The sequence below is a fragment of the Hordeum vulgare genome, chromosome 5H (assembly GCF_904849725.1).
Source record: "Hordeum vulgare subsp. vulgare chromosome 5H, MorexV3_pseudomolecules_assembly, whole genome shotgun sequence".
Taxonomy (NCBI): domain Eukaryota; kingdom Viridiplantae; phylum Streptophyta; class Magnoliopsida; order Poales; family Poaceae; genus Hordeum; species Hordeum vulgare.
The window spans coordinates 477,813,528-477,832,948 of record NC_058522.1 but is presented as its reverse complement, the minus strand read 5'-3'; the positions used below and the strand labels follow the sequence as shown (position 1 = coordinate 477,832,948).

The 19,421-nt window shown below is 48.9% G+C and overlaps 1 protein-coding gene across 1 annotated transcript; it reads right to left on the bottom strand.

Moving 5' to 3' along the window:
• Positions 1–13,901: 13,901 nt before the first annotated feature.
• Positions 13,902–17,730, bottom strand: LOC123399388 (FT-interacting protein 7). The gene is made up of 3 exons (XM_045093803.1): positions 17,408–17,730; positions 16,664–16,727; positions 13,902–16,573 (listed from the first exon to the last, which is right to left on the bottom strand). Exon 3 carries the CDS (start codon positions 16,482–16,484, stop codon positions 14,160–14,162), a length of 2,325 nt encoding a protein of 774 aa, XP_044949738.1. The 5' UTR covers positions 16,485–16,573; positions 16,664–16,727; positions 17,408–17,730; the 3' UTR covers positions 13,902–14,159.
• Positions 17,731–19,421: the final 1,691 nt, after the last annotated feature.

Sequence of the window (19,421 nt, the reverse complement as noted above, 5' to 3'; positions counted from 1 at the left end):
TTTTTTACTTAGGCGACTCTGGGTCGCATCTAAGTCCCCGAGTGTGACTTTTGGTGCACACTCGGAGCAAGTTGTTTACTTAGGCGACTCTGGGTCGCAGCTAAGTCCCCGAGTGTGACTTTTGGTGCACACTCGGAGCAAGTTGTTTACTTAGGCGACTCTGGGTCGCAGCTAAGTCTCCGAGTGTGACTTTTAGTGCACACTCGGAGCAAGTTGTTTACTTAGGCGACTCTGGGTCGCAGCTAAGTCTCCGAGTGTGACTTTTGGTGCACACTCAGAGTTAGTTTTTTACTTAGGGGACTCTGGGTCGTAGCTAAGTCTCTGAGTGTGACTTTTGGTGCACACTCGGAGTTAGTTTTTTAGACCGGAGTCTGCAAACGCGGAAGAATTTTGAATCGGCAAGAAATTAATCTGCTTTGTATTACTTCGATGACATTTGTTCTTTACATTGTCTCTGTCGGCGGTTATGTGTAGAAGCGCTTCAGTAGATCTCCATTCCATGCTTGCGGCTCGTCCGTCTCCCTGTCGAGGTTGTAGAGTCGATACGCTCCATTGTTCAGCACCTTAGAAATGATGAACGGTCCTTCCCAGACGGGAGCCAACTTGTGTGGTCTCTGTTGGTCCACTCGGAGCACCAGGTCGCCTGCTTGGAACGTGCGGCTCCTGACGTGCCGTGCATGAAATCACCGCAGATCTTGCTGATAAATTGTTGAACGGATCAATGCCATCTCGCGCTCCTCTTCTAAAAGGTCTACTCCGTCTTGCCTGGCTTGCTCTGCTTCGGCTTCGGAGAAGAGTTCGACTCGTGGAGAGTTGTGAAGCAAGTCACTCGGAAGGACTGCCTCTGCTCCATAAACGAGGAAAAACGGGGATCGTCCTGTCGATCTATTCCGAGTTGTTCGGAGGCCCCACAGCACCGAAGGCAGCTCGGTCACCCATGCGCCGGCGGCATGTCCAACTTCCCGCAGGAGTCGAGGCTTCAACCCTTGAAGAATGAGTACATTCGCCCGCTCCGCTTGTCCATTTGTTTGGGGGTGCGCAACGGATGCAAAATCCACTCGGATACATTGGCCTGCGCAAAAACATTTGAACTCGTCTGAGCCAAAGTTTGTGCCATTGTCGGTGACTATGCTGTGTGGAACCCCGTATCTGGCGATGATGTCTTTGATAAATTTGATGGCCGTAAGGGCATCAAGCTTCTTGATTGGCTTGGCTTCAATCCACTTGGTAAACTTGTTGACTACTACCAGCAGATGGGTGAATCCTCCTTGGCATGTTCTGAATGGTCCGACTGTATCTAATCCCCACACGGCGAATGGCCAAGAAAGGGGAATTGTCTTCAGCGCGGACGTTGGCTTGTGGGACTTGTTTGAATAGAACTGACAACCTTCGCAATGGTCGACTATATATTTCGCCATTTCATTCGCCTGCAACCAGAAGAAACCAGCTCTGAATGCTTTGCCTACGATTGCCCTTGAGGAGGCATGATGGCCGCTGGTTCCCGAGTGAATTTCTTCCAAAATTAACCGACCCTCCTCAGGAGAGATACACCGCTGAAGGACGCCTGAAACACTTTCTCTGTATAACTGGTCATCAACAACGGTGAAGGACTTCGACCTGCGAACGATCTGCCTAGCTTGGACCTCGTCTTCCGGTAACTCTTGCCTCAGGATGTACGCAATGAATGGCACAGTCCATTCGGGAATGACAGCTAGAATCTCCATGACCAGGTCAACCACAGCGGGAACCTCGACTTCAGTCTGATCTGTTGAGCTCTTCGGTTGCACAGGTTCCTCTGTAAAAGAATCTTATTTTACCGAGGGGAGGTGTCGGTGCTCGAGGCAGACATCACTCGGGACAGGTCTCCGTGTGGATCAAAGTTTTGCCAATTCATCTACTGCTTGGTTTTTCAATTGGGGAACATGGTGAAGTTCCAGACCTTCGAACTTCTTTTCGAGCTTTCTTATTGCGTTGCAGTATGCAGTCATGGTGGGGTTCCTTACATCCCACTCCTTCATTACTTGATTAACCACTAGATTTGAGTCGCCATAGACCATCAGGCGACGGACGCCGAGTGTGATGGCCATGCGCAACCCGTAAAGGAGAGCTTCGTACTCTGCTTCGTTGTTGGAAGAATCAAAATGGATCTGCAACACATACTTGAGTTTATCACCTTTCGGGGATATGAGCACTACGCCGGCGCCGGAGCCATTCAACATCTTGGACCCATCGAAGAACATGGTCCAATGAGCCGAGTAGATGTGAGTCGGTTGCTGTTGTTCTACCCATTCTGCTATGAAATCAGCAAGAGCTTGAGACTTTATAGCTTTCTTGGCTTCGAACTTGATGTCGCGGTATAGCATCTCCATTGCCCACTTTGCCACTCGGCCTGATGTGTCCCGATTGTGGAGAATTTCCGACAACGGAGCATCAGATATGACAGATACCGAGTGGTCTTGGAAATAATGAGCCACCTTCTTTGCAGTCATGTAGATCCCATAAATAAGCTTCTGATAATGGGGATACCTCTGCTTGGAAGGAGTCAGGACTTCGGAAACATAATATACTGGCCGCTGAACCTTGTACGCTTTGCCTTCTTCTTCGCGTTCGACTGTCAGAACGGTGCTGATGACTTGATTTGTAGTCGCGGTGTACAGAAGAAGGGGTTCTTTACTGAGCGGGGCAGTAAGAACCGGCTGGGTGGAAAGCAGGGCTTTGAGGTCATCGAATGCGGTTTGGGCTTCGTCTGTCCACTCGAAGGTATCCGACTTCTTCATGAGTCGGTACAGAGGTAACGCCTTCTCGTCGAGTCAAGCGATAAACCTGCTCAAAGCCGCTAGGCAACCTGTGAGCTTTTGTACGTCATGTACTCTTACCGGTCGCTCAATTCAAACAATGGTCCCGATCTTTTCGGGGTTGACATCGATCCCTCGTTCGGAAACGAAGAAACCAATTAACTTCCCGCTGGGAACGCCGAATGAACACTTGGCTGGGTTGAGCTTGATATCGTACCTACGTAGGTTGGCGAATGTTTCTCCCAAGTCAGTCAGCAGGTCGGAACCTTTGCGTGACTTGACTACGATATCGTCCATATATGCTTCCACATTTCGACCAATCTGGTCTAGGAGGCATTTTTGGATCATTCGCATAAAAGTTGCTCCTGCATTTTTCAAACCGAATGGCATAGTGATGTAACAGAAGCACCCGAATGGGGTGATGAAAGATGTTTTTAATTATCTGGACCATACAGACGGATCTGATGATAGCCCGAATAGGCATCAAGGAAGGATAAGCGCTCGCAACCCGCAGTCGAATCAACGATTTGATCAATGCGGGGGAACGGGAAGTGGTCTTTCGGACAGACCTTATTAAGGTGCTTGAAATCGATGCACATATGGAGGGACTTGTCCTTCTTGGGCACCATGACAACATTAGCGAGCCACTCGGAGTGGTGTACCTCGCGAATGAAGTTGGCTGCCAGAAGTTTAGCTACCTCCTCTCCGATTGCTTTTCTCTTGTGCGCGGCGGACCGACGCAGGCGTTCTCGGACGGGCCGAGCGGCAGGATCCACATGCAGTCGGTGTTCAGCCAACTCCCTGGGTACACCTGGCATGTCAGCAGACTTCCATGCCAAAATGTCCCAGTTCTCACGGAGGAATTGGATGAGCTCGGCTTCCTATTTTGGATCAAGGGTGGTGGAGATGTTTGTTGGGGCGGCGGTGGCATCCGTCGAGTGGATGCTTACTTTCTTCGTGTCTCCCGCCGACTTGAATGCGGACTCGGAAGCTGGCTTCTATGAACGCATCAGGTCGGCGGGGTCGGCAATCTTCTTGTACTCATCCAACTCGAGTACAGCCATCTGATGGTCTGCAATTCTCGACCCCTGGTGCAGACACTCCTCGGCCCGTTGCCGATTGCCTGTGACAGTAATCACGCCTCTGGGACCAGGCATCTTCAGCTTCAAATATACGTAACATGGACGGACCATGAAACATACGTATGCCAGACAGCCCAGAATGGCATGGTATGCACTCTGGAAGTCTACCATCTCGAATGTTAACTTCTCTTTGCGGAAGTTCTTGTCAGAGCCGAAAACGACATCCAACGCAATCTGGCCGAGTGATTTGGCCTTTCTTCCTGGGACGACTCCATGGAATTGCATACTGCTCTCGCTAAGTCTGGACATCGGAATGCCCATTCCCTTGAGAGTATCGGCGTACATGATATTCAAGCCGTTGCCGCCGTCCATGAGGACTTTGCGCAGCCTAACTCCTTCCACCACCGGGTCGACGACCAGAGCTTGCCTCCCTGGGGTGGGTACGTGTGCTGGGTGGTCTGACTGATCAAAAGTGATTGCAGTCTGTGACCACTTGAGGAACGTGGGAGTGGATGGGGTTGCCATGTTTACCTCCGTGTTGACCAGCTTCAGTCGACTTTTGCTTTCTACATCAGCAAAAATCATTAACGTTGCATGGACTTGAGGGAACAGATCCCCCTTGTCCTCATCATCTTGCTCGGTGTCTTTCTCACTTGGTTGTCCTTCACCGAATCCTTGGATCAGGAGGCGACACTGTCGAGTGGTATGTTTCGGCAATATGACATTGCCTTCTTCATCCGTCTTCGTGTGGATTGGACACGGTTGATCTAGGATGGAATTTCCTGACTGTTTCTTCTTGGGGGTGTACTGTGGTTTCCCCTTGCCTTTGGACTTAGCGTTTGTAACGACTGCCGCCTCTGCTTGCGGAGTGGATTGGGCTTTCTGTTTCTGCTTCCGACTGCTCCTCCCATCTCCGTCGGCGACTGACTTATGCTTGCCGCTACGTATGCGGTCCTCCTCTTCGCCATTCGCATAGCGCGCGGCTATCTCCATCATCTTGCTCATGGAGATGTCGCCTGTCCGACCAAACTTCAGGTATAGATCTCTGTACCGAACGCCTACCTTGAAGGCGCAGACTGCTTGGTGTTCTGTAACATTCTCCACCGTGTGGTAGAGGGTTGTCCAGCGCTAGATGAAATCGCGCAAGGGCTCGTTTTTCTTCTAGACACAGTGTTGAAGCTCTGTGAGACCAGCAGGGCGTTTACACGTACCCTGGAAGGTCCTGATGAAGACTCGGGACAGATCTGCCAAACTGTAAATGCTTGATGGAGCTAACTGGTTTAACCAAGCTCGAGCCAAACCGTCGAGCATCAGTGGGAGATGTTTCATGGCGACATGGTCATCTCCGCCACCGATTTGGACCGCCACTCTGTAGTCGTCTAACCAAGTTTCTGGTTTGGACTCTCCTATGAATTTGCTGATTCCCGTCGCCAATCGGAAGTTGGGAGGGATGTCAGCCGAGCGAATGGCCCGACTGAAACACTCGGGACCAGAAACAACGGTCTTGCTTCCACTCGGATGATCTCTATCGTGACCATCACGGTGGGCTCGGCTTCTATCAACCTTCTTCTGAGTGATATACCCTCTTGCATCAGGCCTTTGATCATGCGCGTCACCGCCCGAACGATGATCATCGTAATGCCGAGGTCTGTAAGGCCCACTCCGCGGAGGAGTACGCGAACGGCGACGATCTTCGGGATGAGACCGAATGGAAAGCGGATTCCGACTCTGGTCCCTGGAACAATCGTTCCAGAGGCTGCCCCCTCTGCGACGCTGGTGAGAGCCGAGACTGAAAACCGACCGATGTGTGTTCGCTTGAACGGAACTGTTGTGGATCTTGTTGTGCGACTGGGAGACCGCCGAGTTTTGCTGCTGCGCCGTATGTAACAAGGCACGGATCTGCTCGATTCCTCTACCAGCCTCCGAATCAGTCGGCTGGAGAGAATCAGCGATCCTGGTGGCTGCAGCCAAGTTGAGGATGGGTGTGCGGGACACCTCGACGTTGCTCTGGCGAGCGCGTCGACTGGAAGAACGAGGGTGTTGACGACGAGCGCCGGATGATTCTCCGGTCTCACGCTTGTTCCGACCAGTCCCGGAGGGACTTTCGTGGGAATCGGCCATGAGTACTTCGGCTGCAGACCCGTGACCCTAATACTCGAAACTGACTCCAAGCACTGGGATGACCGCGGGACCACAACCGATTCGAGCACCGCCACTTGAGAGGACATGTTTTGTCGCGCTAGGGCGTGTCACACCCAACACTGGAGCCGCGAACGATCGGATCGCTTGTTGCGGCACGTGACGGGGGCGAAGATCGACACCGGGGTCGATGGCTGGAGAAGAAGAATGTCGCAGGAACTGGCACGGAAGTGCGTAGCCCCGCGACTCGGAAGCATCTTGATGTCGAGGGGCGCATCCTGAAGCCATGCCGAATCATCGGCAATGAAGGAGAGTGCACCGAAGAGGATCTCATGACCCATGCACAGATCTCCGCCGGATGACATGACAAAAAGATGAAATCGCAAACTCGCCGGAAGTCGCTTAGATGCCGGTCCCACGGTGGGCGCCAACTGTCGTGGGTATAAGTCTGACAGTAGAAGTACGGGGTACGAAAGTACATGGGCAGAGCCTTAGCTACGGCAAGGATGTATGAGTTCAGGCCCCTCTACGGTGGAGGTAAAAGCCCTACGTCTCAGTGCTCTTGGGAGCTTTGTGTCGAGTGTATTAAGGGATTACAGCAAGTGCCAACCCCTGTACCAGTGGTGAAGGGCGGCTTATATAGAGTGAGCTGCCCTTCATAATGGTCCGATGGACAGGGGTGGAGTAGTGGCGAGTAAATGCTGGCGTTACTGGTAACGTAAGCCTTAAATGCTAGTTATGGTGTATGAAAATGTATGACCGTTGCCCTCTTGGGAGGTTACAATGTACAGAGTGGATTCCAGTCGGCACGTTAGATATGCTCTGAGTGGATCGTCGCCGACTGGATGATGGGGGCGTCCTTAGTTCAGTCGGAACTGTCTAAGGGCCTTGTCCCCTATGAAGGGTAGTCCTTGGGTAGGACTTATAGGGCAGACCTATGACCCTATCCTGGCACTATAACCCCATCATACGCAATGATATAGAGATTTGTAAAGCACAAACATATCTGAAAGGTTCACACCCGTTGACTAAAACCTCTCTTATAAGCCAAACATGATAAACCCCAGAACTTATTGGGTGTGAATGACATAGTGATGTGAACTAGATTATTGACTCTAGTGTAAGTGGGAGACTGTTGGAAATATGCCCTAGAGTCAATAATAAATAATTTATTATTATATTTGCTTGTTCATCGTTTATTATCTATGCTGGAATTGTATTGATTGCAAACTGAAATACATGTGTGGATACATAGACAACATACTATCCCTAGTAAGCCTCTATTGGATTAGCTCGTTGATCAGATATGGTCAAGGGTTCTAGGACATAGACAAGAGTTGTCACTTGATAATGGGATCACATCATTAGGAGAATGGTGTGATGGACAAGACCCAAACTATGAACATAGCATGTGATCGTGTCTGTTTATTGCTACTATTTTCTGCATGTCAAGTATCTGTTTCTATGACCATGAAATCATGCAACTCCCGGGCACCGGAGGAATGCCTTGTGTGTATCAAACTCCACAACGTAACTGGGTGACTACAAAGTTGCTCTACAGGTATCTCCGAAGGTGTCTGTTGGGTTGGCGTGAATCGAGTCTGGGATTTGTCACTCTGTATGACGGAGAGGTATCTCTAGGGCCCACTTAGTAATACAACATCACAATGAGCTTGCAAGCAATGTGACTAAGGAGTTAGTCACGAGATCTTGTATTACATAATGAGTAAAGAGACCTGTCGGTAATGAGATTGAACTAGTTATGGAGATACCAATGATCGAATCTCGGGCAAGTAACATACCGATTAACAAAGGGAATAGAATACGGGATTGATGGAATCCTTGACATCGAGGTTCGACCGATAAAGATCTTAGTAGAATATGCAGGAACCAATATGGGCATCCAGGTGCCGCTATTGGTTATTGACCGGAGAGTGTATCGGTCATGTCTGCATAGTTCTCGAACCCACAGGGTCTCCACACTTAAGGCTCGGTGACGATATAAGTATAGTTGAGTTGTTATGTTGGTGACTGAAGGTTGTTCGAAGTTCCAGATGAGATCACGGACATGACGAGGAGCTCTAGAATAGTCTGGAGGTAAAGATTGATATATGGGATAATAGTATTTGGTCTCCGGATTGGTTTCGGAATTTACCGAAAGGGGTTTCGAATGTTTCCCAAAATGTTCAGGTACGAGAACACTTTTATTTGGGACAAGTGGTAAAGCCCACAAGGCTTTAGGGCGGTGCAAAAGGAATTCTGCGAAGGCCAGGGGCTAGACGCCAAGGACCCTGGTATATGGGGCTAGACGCCAAGGACCCGGCGTTTGGTCCTGGAGTCCGAAGAGGACTCTTGCCTTGCGTGCCAAACCGACTTTGAGGAGGATCTTTCTCCAAGAAATGACCGCAGGGCTCAACATATAAATATTGGGGCAGGGCTAGCACCCGGGACACATCAAGATTGCCCCAAGCCGTGTGCTGGCAACCCCGCCCCTCTAGTTCATCCTCCGTCATAATTTCTGTTGTGCTTGGCGAAGCCCTACGGAAATAGTTTCACCACCATCGACACCACGCCGTCGTGCTGCCGAAACTCATCTACTACTTCGCTCCTCTTGGATCAAGAAGTCAAGGACGTCATCGAGCCGTACGTGTGCTGAACACGGAGGTGTCGTCTGTTCAGCACTAGATCGGGACGGATCGTGATGAGATCGCGGGACGGATCGTGATTGGATCACGAAGACGTTAGACTACATCAACCGCGTTATATACGCTTCCACTTATAGATCTACAAGGGTATGTAGATGCACTCTCCCTCTCGTAGATGTTAGTCTCCGTAGATTTACCTTGGTGAGCGTAGGAATTTTTTGTTTCCCATGTGATGTTCCCCAACAAAACAATGGTAAGGAGGAAGGTTTGGACCATACGAACAATTGTCGGGTGCTTTCTTGAGCCCATATAATTACTTGCGGAGGAGGCATACGTGATCCGAGCGAGAGCTATCCATAAACTCGTCGGTTGGGAGAAATAGATTGTCTCCTTAAGATCACCATGTAAGAATGCATTATTTACATCCAATTGATGAATTAGCCAAGAGTTGGAAGTGATAATACTAAGCACTACCCGAATAGTTGTTGGTTTCACTACGTGACCGAATGTTTCATGACAATCCACACCCTTCTGTTGTGTAAAGACTCTCACAACCCAACTAGCTTTGTAGCGAGACAAACTACCATCCACGTTGAATCTATGGCGAAAGATCCATTTTTCCATGACGATGTCACACATGTAGGCTTAGGCACCAAAGACCAGGTAGATTTATTCGTTAAAGCATGAAATTCATCTTGCATAGCATGTAGACAATTGGGGTGTTTGAGGGCAGATTTGTAGGTAGGAGGAAGAGGTGAGAGCGATGGAGAAGTGGAATTAACAAGAAACGGTCTTTTAGGCATGCAATATCCAGTTTTGGCGCGGGTGGACATGTGGTGGGACTTTTGGGGTGGCTCTAACGGAATAGCACGGGGGGGTGCGCAGACGAGGCGAGCATATTCAGTGATGGAAAGATCAACTTGTTTGAGATTTCGGTACTGACGATTGAGGATCATGAAGCGGGCAACACAATTTGCAAGAAAGAAGTAGTGGATCTTCTTCCAAAGGGTATAAGTAGTGGTGCCACCGACGACATGGTCAACGAGAGGGTCGACGAGGGTGGCATAGATCCATAGGGTGACATGGGCGTCCAGCTCAAGAAAATGGGGGTTTGCATTGGGTGGGAGGGGTGCTGGATGAGAACGGTGACACCGAAGCAAAGAAGCACCATGAGAAAGAACGGTTTCCACTTATGATAGTTGTGAGCAGCGGGGTCCATGAGGAACTTTATGTGATTGGTGATATGATCGCTAAAAATGGGGTGTCGGGGTGGTTGCTGGCGACGCCGGCGAAGGTAATTTGAGGGGCAAACTGGGAGGCAGATGCAGCGGGGTTAGCGATGAGGAAGGATGGATTGGTACCGAAAATGAATGGCGGCGTCGAAGCCGAGGAGGTGGTTGCGCCCGGTGCTCTGGACGAGAAGGAGCTCGGCGATGTGGCGGAGCCCATGACGGAGGAGCAGGATGAAGAGTTGTTCTTGGTCATGATAGTATTCCTCGTGTCTGATACCAAGTTGAAGAGAATATATCCTTCCTTGATGACAAAAATCGCTACACTATGTTACCTTTTGTACAAGAGAGAGGGATAGACACGTCCGGACATGTAGGGTTTGTTTGGTTCTTTACCTAGCAATGCCACACTTTGCCACACAATATCCCCACACTTACCTAAGGTTAGGAGTTGTTTAGTTTGTGCCTAAGTTTGTCAAAGGTTGCCATACCTAAGATTAGGCAAGTTTGACCAACTTAGGTGGGTGTTTGGTTCAAGCCACAACATAGGCAACCACACTAGGGTCCCATATTACATACACTCAAAAAGTACGGCAAGATTCCCTTAGGCTTCCCAACTTGTGGCTCTCATTTTGAAGAAATAACCTTATGAAAGTGTGGCAATATTGTGTGGCAAAATGTGGCATTGCTAGGTAAATAATCAAATGGCCCTCAGTTATTCAAAATGAGAGCCACAAGTTAGCAAGCCTAAGAAAATCTAGCCATACTTTTTGATTGTATGTAACATGAGACCCTAGTGTAGCTTGTCTAAGGTGTGGATTGAACCAAATACCCATCTAAGTTGGTCAAACTTGACTAATCTTAGGTGTGGCAACCTTTCAAAAACTTCCCAGCCTAAGGTTGCCATGCCTAACCTTAGTCATGCCACAACTTCTTAGACATGTGTTTGGTTCGTTGACACACTTTTCGCTTGTCACACTTTTTTAGTTATATGATCCACATGTCATAGACTTAATTTTTACCAAATCTTGCCACATTTGTGATTACCATTTTGTTAGCCACACTTTTTGTAACAGACACACTTTGCCTAAGGTTAGTTATGACAAAGTTGGGGAAACGTGTAACAGTTCACTAGGGAAACGAAGTAGCGTGGCGTCGGATCTTGCGCTTCCAGGTCCGGTTGATGAGGGTGAGGTGGGGTGGCGGCCCTCCTTTCCCTACTCGTGGGCGTCAGCTCGATGACGTGGCGGCTTCGGCGGTCCTGCAGCTGTGGTGTTCTGATGGCTTCTCCGCGGACGGCATTGGTGTTGTGCTGGCGGCCCCCATGTGCAACGACGGTAGCTGCCGGCGCGGATCTGGTTTCAACCGGCGCAGGTGCGGAAGGGTGGTGGCTCTCTGGCCCCTGCTTGTGAGTGGTGTGCTCGCGTGTGTGCTTGATGCGTGGTGGTTGTGGTGCATTTGGTGCGTGTGGTGGGGGATTGTGGATCTGGCAGGCGGCCAAATCTGGCTTGTCGGTGCTGCTCCGACTGCCGGTGAGGAGTGGTTTGTGGTGGCTCTTCGAGACTGGTGGCGCGGTATTTTCGTGGAGGTGGGTGGACCAGTGGAGGGGCTATGCACGAGGCATGCGGTGATGGCGGGTGCTCCGGGCGAAAGCTTATCGGATTCTTGCCCCCGATGGCGTCGGCGTTTATGGGCATCGTTTCACCTTCTTGGAGTTGTCGTCGTGGAGCCCCGTGTCCGCCATCCTCGGATCTTGCTCTTCGGGTGAAAGCCTAAGGCCCGTCCAAGCCGGGCGATGGCGTCGTCATCGTCACTTCCCCCTTGGGGGCGTCGCCTTGAAGAGCATTGGGTCCCGGTTGCACGCTTCATGGGTTGGACGCTCACGGCATTGCGGACGGCAGGTGCCCTTCCGACTATGTGGATGATTGTGTGGCTTCTTGTGTGGCAACGATGGCGGCTTCGAGCGGAGTTAGCTTGTTGATGGGTCTTGGTAGTCGGTCTCTTCCGACGTATTCGAGGGGTTGTCGTGCTTCGATTTGTCTTCCTAAAGTCGGAGCTATTGAGGAGGGGCCTTGCGGCGACGATGACACAGACGGGCAGTTGGCTCTGGCGCTGGCTTGGTGCAAGCCCAACGTCGTTCCCTTGCAATGCTTGACGACAGAGTTGGGGCTGTTTGGTCGCCGACGCGTGTGGCTGACTGTTTGGCATCGGCCGACGCATGCCTCAACGCTTGTGCGGTGAGGGCCTCTTCGATGGTCGTCGATGGTGGAGTCGGAATCGCCCTCGTGGAGGTGTGATGACAATTACGTCGGGTTGCAACCTCGACGATGATTTCTACTCGACGGCGTATGTGCGTTCTTGTGTGGGTTGCGAGGTCGTCCTATGCGCCTTGTTTTTGTGGGCATGGTGTAACGGTTTTCGTTCGGTTTTCTGCTAATTAACTGAATAATTCTCTTCTTCTTAATTAAAAAAATAAGGCAAATCTTTTACCTTTGTTTCGAAGAAAAAAAATGATAAAGTTAGTCATAAACCAAACAAGTAGTACACACCAAACGGCCCGTAGCACGCAGGCCATGGGCGTTGCAGATCCTAAATACTAGGAGCTATACAGATTACATACGATGACAGTACATGTGCAGTTTAACAGACAAGCAGATGATGAACCGACAACTTACTGCGCAGTTTAACAGAAAAGCAGATGATGAACCGACAACTTACTGCTGGGTTATGCGAGTTAGCCATGGTAGACTAGCAGGCAGTTCATTAGTTGAGATTTATTTTACCTGACGCCTCGCTTGCTTCGTTTTTATTGCATATAGAAGATGACATTTGGTGAAAACGAAGAGCAGGATCTGAAGCCATGGAATGGAAAGCATGTTGCGCGACACTGAAAAGCGGACAAATGATTTGCTGGCTTCTTCTTTTCTTCTTTTATCGAAAAGGTTTGCTTGCTCCTTTTTGAGCCGCGCAGATCTCATCTCGCCCCCATGGTTGTTAGTGCCGCTGCGCTGTGTGCACCTGCTGCTTTATCTTTGATCGTCTGCTTTTGCTGGCAGTATGGATGGACGATTTTCTTTTCCCCTTTTTCTGCTGGCAGTGTGGGTGGACGATTATCTTAAGAAGCTCGATTGGAACGTGTATGCATGTCTCACCGTCTGAAGTCTGAAGAAGCGTGATATGTTAACTGAGTAGTTCTTATACAAGAATAGTACTCTCTGTAAACTAATATAAGAATGTTTAGATCATTACTATATTAGTTTACAGAGAAAGTACCATTCAACTTAATGTTTGCGTTTTTTTTTATCTCACATGTATCTACCTAACTGGCATGAATATACTTTGAAAAGCATTCGAGGCAATTTTCCTTTTGAGAGGAAAACTGTAAGAAAGTATGTGGACCTCGATATTCCCGACGCACCTACCTAAATCCGTACCATATACTTCCTACTAGTTTCCTTATTTCGGTACAAAGAGAGTAGTAGCCTAAATTGGTGTAGGTGCTTGGTATGCAAAGACAGGAACCAGCCTAAGCTGATTTTTGAACGTACGTAATCAATCAAAAAATCAAGGAGTTGGCAGATAAATTCGAAGTTCTTCGCCATATTCAGGCGAGAGAAGGAACACTCCATCTGTGAAGTGCGAAAACGAATAGGATCCAAATTCTGTCAACAACTCCAACTGAAGCAACTGAAGATAGCTCAGCATTCTTATCGGGAAAAAAATGGGAATTAAAAAAAAACACTGTAGATGAAGATGGCTACAAACTGTGAATGTGGTTGCTACATAAGCAGCGCGCAAAGACTCAACACGCAACTACTTATACATACTTGACCTGAAACTTGTCCCAACCCAGATGCAGTGACAGACAATGTCCTCATGGATTCAGTTCACGCTTCAGTCGTTCAGCAAAAAATCAATCCAGTATCCCAGCCTCCCAGTCACGCACTGAATCTTCTCATGCAGACATGAGATGCAAATGCAAAAGATGATAGGGCACAGCAGAAGCTCAGGTGATGGCACAATACATGCATAATAACTAATCACACATCATGAGTTTCAGTCGTTAACTGGAAAGGATCAAAACCATCCTAAAACACAGACATACAGGCAACGGAAAAGGCTACAAACAACGACATAGTTCAGTTCAATTTTTCGGCAACCACGCGTCGACCCCATCATCATCTCAGTTGCAGCTATAGAACATGCTAGGCATCGAGCCACCGAAACAAGTAAGGCGCTGGATCGCGAAGCGAGAGAGACGGTTGCACCTTACAGCATGCTATCGGTCCTTGCAGGCAGCCTCCTGAAGAAGTTCAGCGGAACAGACGGCATCTTGTGGCGGAACCTCGGGTGCCTCAGGGTGTACAGGCCTGCAAGGAAAACCACAACACGGAACGGTGTGACGTACAGGACGATCGCAGCGATGAAGCAGAAGGTCACAAACAGTGCGGTGGCCCTCGGGTCTCTCCAGCTCAGCAGAGACTGCAGCCTCTCTCCTTGTGTTGCAAGATCACCAACAACAGTCTGGATCCTCCCAGCGACGCTCCGGAGGCGGTCGTACCGCATCCTTACGATGTCAGGTGGGCGAGATGTAGGGAAGGTGTCAAACTCTTCATCAAGCTCATCAGGATGGGCGGTCTCCGCATGTGAGAGGCGAGTGTCCATGTGCGGAGGCTGCCTCGACCGCCAGCGGTAATACCACACTCCAATCAGGAATAGGTAGAGGAAGATTGTAGGCAGTATCAGCTCAGGATACAAGACCAGTATCACAAAGAGGACATGGATCAGTATAGTCGTCAGTGGGTTCCTCCAGTGACAGATCTGATCAAACCATCTAGCAACTGCAATCAGAGGGCTCAAGACACCCATGATACGGAAGAAGTTTGCCTTGCTCTTTCTCATGCTCCACATGTGAGAATCCACATCCAGCATGTACTCCACAATTTCTTTTCGCAGTGGTGGTTCTGCACGGCTCAGCCTTGTTGAGACAATGTTGGTTGCTTGGCGCCTTAGGTTATCAACCTGGATCACAGACAACGGGTGTACATAGTGCATCTTGGGCAGCAAGGGCTGTGAATACAGAGTCATCATGTTGAGCAGTGATGAGCATGTGAACCGGACAGCAAGCTGTACCTCACCCATTTTCTTAACGCCAGCAGGTGTCAAAACAATAAGAGGGTATGAGTGGGTATACACCCGATCAGTTTCTAGAGTTGAGAGGCGGATGCGGACCTTCCCAATTCTGGTATCCCGTGCACCATTGGCCTTTTCCCCACCATTCAAGTGGCAGTTGTCAAATACACCAATAGTGATCACAGTGCATGGATCATGAACTTCCCAAGTGTACTGTTCGTTCCACTTGGGAGTGAAACTATCAATGATAGTCCTTGTACGCACCCATTTCTGCCCATACTTAGCAACACAATAAGGGTCAGTCGTGCCTCGACCATCCTTCGTCTTCATAGGCAACAGGCCCTGCGCAGTCAAGATACCCAGCTCAAGGACCCCAATGTTATGCTTCCACAGCTGTTTGGCAGTTGGCCTTAGATCACTACTGTAATGCGTCGATTCATCCAAGACATGATATCCACCTTCAAGACAAATTCTCAAGTGAATCCTGCTTGAGAACTTGGTCTCCTTCCTCTGTTCGCCATCCACCATCACATGCTTCTCAAGATTATACCACTGGCTGTTCAGCAACTTGTGGTCCAGCCTCCGAGCTACATGCTGCAGTGAAATGACAGTTCTCCCAATTACATCATCCTTGCCTGGAGCAATCCTGTCTTCTACACTCAAAATCAGGTGCTCCTCGAACGGCTCAGCTGCAACAAACATCAAGTCCTCATTCCACATTGGATTCAGAGTCCTGCCTGGTGATACTCGGGTTCTAAGAGCCTGGTTTCCTAACATTGCTTTGACGTAAACCTCAGGGAATCTGGTCTTGTCATTTGGTATAAGATCTTGTGCTTCAATGACATTGACACGCAGATACCAAAGCTTGGGAGTAAGATAAACTTTTGATCTAATACTTGCAAGGCCATCGCCAGGGATTGATGCCGCATCAGAGTGCCAAGCTTCAGGAAATGCTTCATCTGCTTGAGTACCCATCCAAACAGCTAACATCAACTCTCCTTTGACCTTGTGCCCATTCCGTTCTTCCAAGCGATACCATTGTGGAGCCAACGGGCTGTCAGGTGGCACTCTCTTTGGGACCTCATTCAGGTCAAACATAACCCGTCCAATGTAGTCATCTTTAACAAAGTCTTTATCTTTGACGATAATCTCCACTACTGATGCCTGAATGCGCTCCTTTGAGAAGGCAAACACCTGGTTCCACTCAGGATTGGTCTTCTTTTCAAAATGCCGAGTTGTGCCCTTATAATTCCCGAGCTTCACCTCAACATACGGGTCACAACTTCCAGTGAGGTCCTTACTTGGAAGTTCCTTCGCTTTTACCACTCGAACATAAAGGTACTGCATCTGCTCAACCAGGTCATAGGTGGTGGTGAGCTTGTCACCTGCAGCTGCCCCACCAAGGTGAGGAGTAGTCTCCTTCAAGGAGTACTCCTCCGGGCGGAATGGCCTCTGCATCATCTTGAATGACAGTCTTGAACCAAACAATTCCTACTCAGGGTCGGAAAGGAAGAAAGATACAGCCAACAATGACTGATTCCCCAGAATGGCTGCAAGATAGAAAATAAGCATGGCCTTTAAATGGTTGTTGTAGGCAACAAAATGAAGGTTGGTGTACAGAAAGAAGAGGAGGTTGGCACCTTTGCAATCAACAATTCAGGCAAGGTCGCTTTCAACCGAACATTTCGTGAGAAAATTCTCCACCTGCCATGTGGGGAAAAACATCTACATCACCAATCTTGAAAAAACATGCGCGACAAGTATAGGGACTGAACTGAGGACACTAGAACATAAATGAAAAAACATCTGCAACAAGCATAACGACTGAACTGAGGCCACTACAACATAAATCCATTACACTGTACAGTACTTATCAAGCAGTACCCACTGCGGTAACTCAGACTTCAGAAAACGCTGGAACAGCATGTAAGTTCTTGGGTCATGAAGAACAGCTAGCCGGTGTTAATTTTGGAACATGAAGAGAACCCACAGCTTTAACTACCAGTCCAGGAAGAACTAAAACAGTGCATCTGAACTAGGAAAATACTAGAAGATCTAGATGGTGCGCCCGGTGCGTGGGATTTAACTAATCGCCGGACAAAAAAATAACCTCACATACCTCAAAACGGATGGCAGTAGGAATGTCTGTGCGGATAAAAAAGAAAAAAGAAAAATATGAATCTAATATAAGAACCGAAACCATGTAGTCGAAACTTGTAAAACCCTAGCAGCTCCGCGCCCAGATCCTGCACCCACCACAAATTCTCTTTACCGTGAACTAGCATCGTTTACTCCTACAGATCTTCCCTCGTGGCAAGCAAGGAAAAAAAAATAAAGGGAAAAGCACCAGGGAAGAACATGTGACTGCGCATTCCCTCACGTACCAGATTCCAGCATGCGACCTGATTCACGAGGAGGATCCCGAAAAGGACGGAATCGGAGGGGGAGATACTCGCAATCCGCAGAGGTTGGCCGGGAGTCGGAGAACAGGAGCAAGGGAGCAATGCTGAAGGATTTCAGCAGATCCTGAGGTGGCCGACCACCGGATCTGCACGCCGGAGCAGCTCCCCGCCGGCGGTCCCCGCCCTCATGGATCGATCTCTCGGGTTTTCTCCTCGGCAAGAACCCTAGGCGAGAGCTGAGAGGGATAAGCGAGGGTGGGGGGCGGGTGAGAGTGGGAAGAGTGTGGAAGAGTGAGGGAGAGCGGAGAACAGGGTGGGCCCCGGGGCGGCTTTTCTCATCGGCGTGGGGAGGGCGACCGACCGAGGCCATGCGGAGGGCGACCCAGCTGGACCCCGGTCGGCGGGCGGGCGGGCCGCGTGGGCGCGTGGACCCAGCGCGTGCGCCGGCGTCGGGCGGGAGGTGTTTGTGCGTGAGGGAGTTTTATCTGGATTGGCGGCGAGCGGGTGAGGACATGGTCTATCGGCGTTTGGTTGGTGGGAAGCCGCCGAGGAAGAGAGTTGTTTAGGTGTTTCCTTTGTGAGTTGATGACGGCGACAAAGTATTGTTGTCGTGAGACTAACCCGTTTTTTAAGGAAAATTTCGATTCCGCTCGATCGATTCAGAGTGGATTCGGTTTTAGTCCCTTGTTTAGAGAGAGAGAGAGAGAGAGAGAGAGAGAGATGACTTTAATTTGCTTCTTCTTGTTTAGGGGAATTGCTTGATTCTTGATGAATAATTTGCCCCGTCTTGCTTTAGGGCTTTGGTTCGATCTTTTGTATTTCTTCAATTGATATGAAATTCTTCTCTTTTTTCAAAAATATGATCCTTTCTTTTGCTCTCCTTCTTGGTCCCCCTTCATATGATGAACCTTGGCTTTCCATCCACTCACTCCATTGCCGTCGCACTTTTCATAATGAGAAGCATGCCATGAGGGATGAAATTATCGTTGCGTTAAGAAATTGTAGAAAAAGAATAGACTTTCGCTGGATTGATGGTTTGTAATTATTTTTTGTTCCTACTTTAGTGCTTTTAGTGATGTTTGTGAAGCAGCAGTAAGTGTATGCAATTTGAGAACAACATGCCCACTAATCATTTTTACGGATCAGTTCGAATGGAAGTGCTTCACGTAGAGAAAGAAAGCTTCGATAAGTTTACCACATAATTTAGGTATATATATATATTCGTTGAGAGTCGGCCAAGCCGGTTCCCTCTTCTTCCTTGAAAGCGACGCTCCTCAGTGTGTAGAAGTGAGTGGAGCGTGAGAGTCTCGTGTTCATAGTAGAGCTAGGATTAGATATAGGGCTAGGTGTATAGTAAAGCTTGCCTCTGGGTGTTTGGTATCGCAAAGAATTGAAGCTACTTTTCGATGCTTGTGAGCGGCATCCAGTGATGGTTGTCTCCTCGTTCAGTCGTTCTTCATGGTGGATAGCAATTGTTCGGGAGGGATTCGATGGAAGCTTTCCAAGAAAAAAAATCAGCAATGCTCTGAATCTGGTTATCTTAGCCTTCCTCCCCTCATTTTTCGCTGCCATGGTTTTGGACGAAGAAAGGGAAGCAAATCCATTTCAGAGTAACCATTGGTTATATTCCACATTTAGTAAGTGGTCATCGGTTTTTAAAAATAAAAATTCTCCTCGACACAAGCTAACTGCCATCTCCTCAAACGCCGCTCTTGTACCATGGATGGTTTGTCACCTTGTCACTCTATTTGATAACACAAAGGAGATTCTTCTACCAACACCGATAGGCTCCAAAATACTTAGCATCGAATGAATTCCCAAACAAGCCGAAATAGAAAACCAGAGATAAGTGTGGGAAAAGATCAGGAGAAGCGCGGGACCACGTTGCGAGCATTAGTGACTTTTCAACTTCATTTTAGGAGTAATTTTCAAGTTGATCCGTGTACTTATCTAATGGTCGTCCTTTTTGAAAATGCATTTTCTTCAAGACATATGT

Coding starts and splice junctions, on each gene's coding strand:
- LOC123399388 (XM_045093803.1), bottom strand. CDS start 16,484: ATGATGCAGAGGCCATTCCGCCCGGAGGAGTACTCCTTGAAGGAGACT.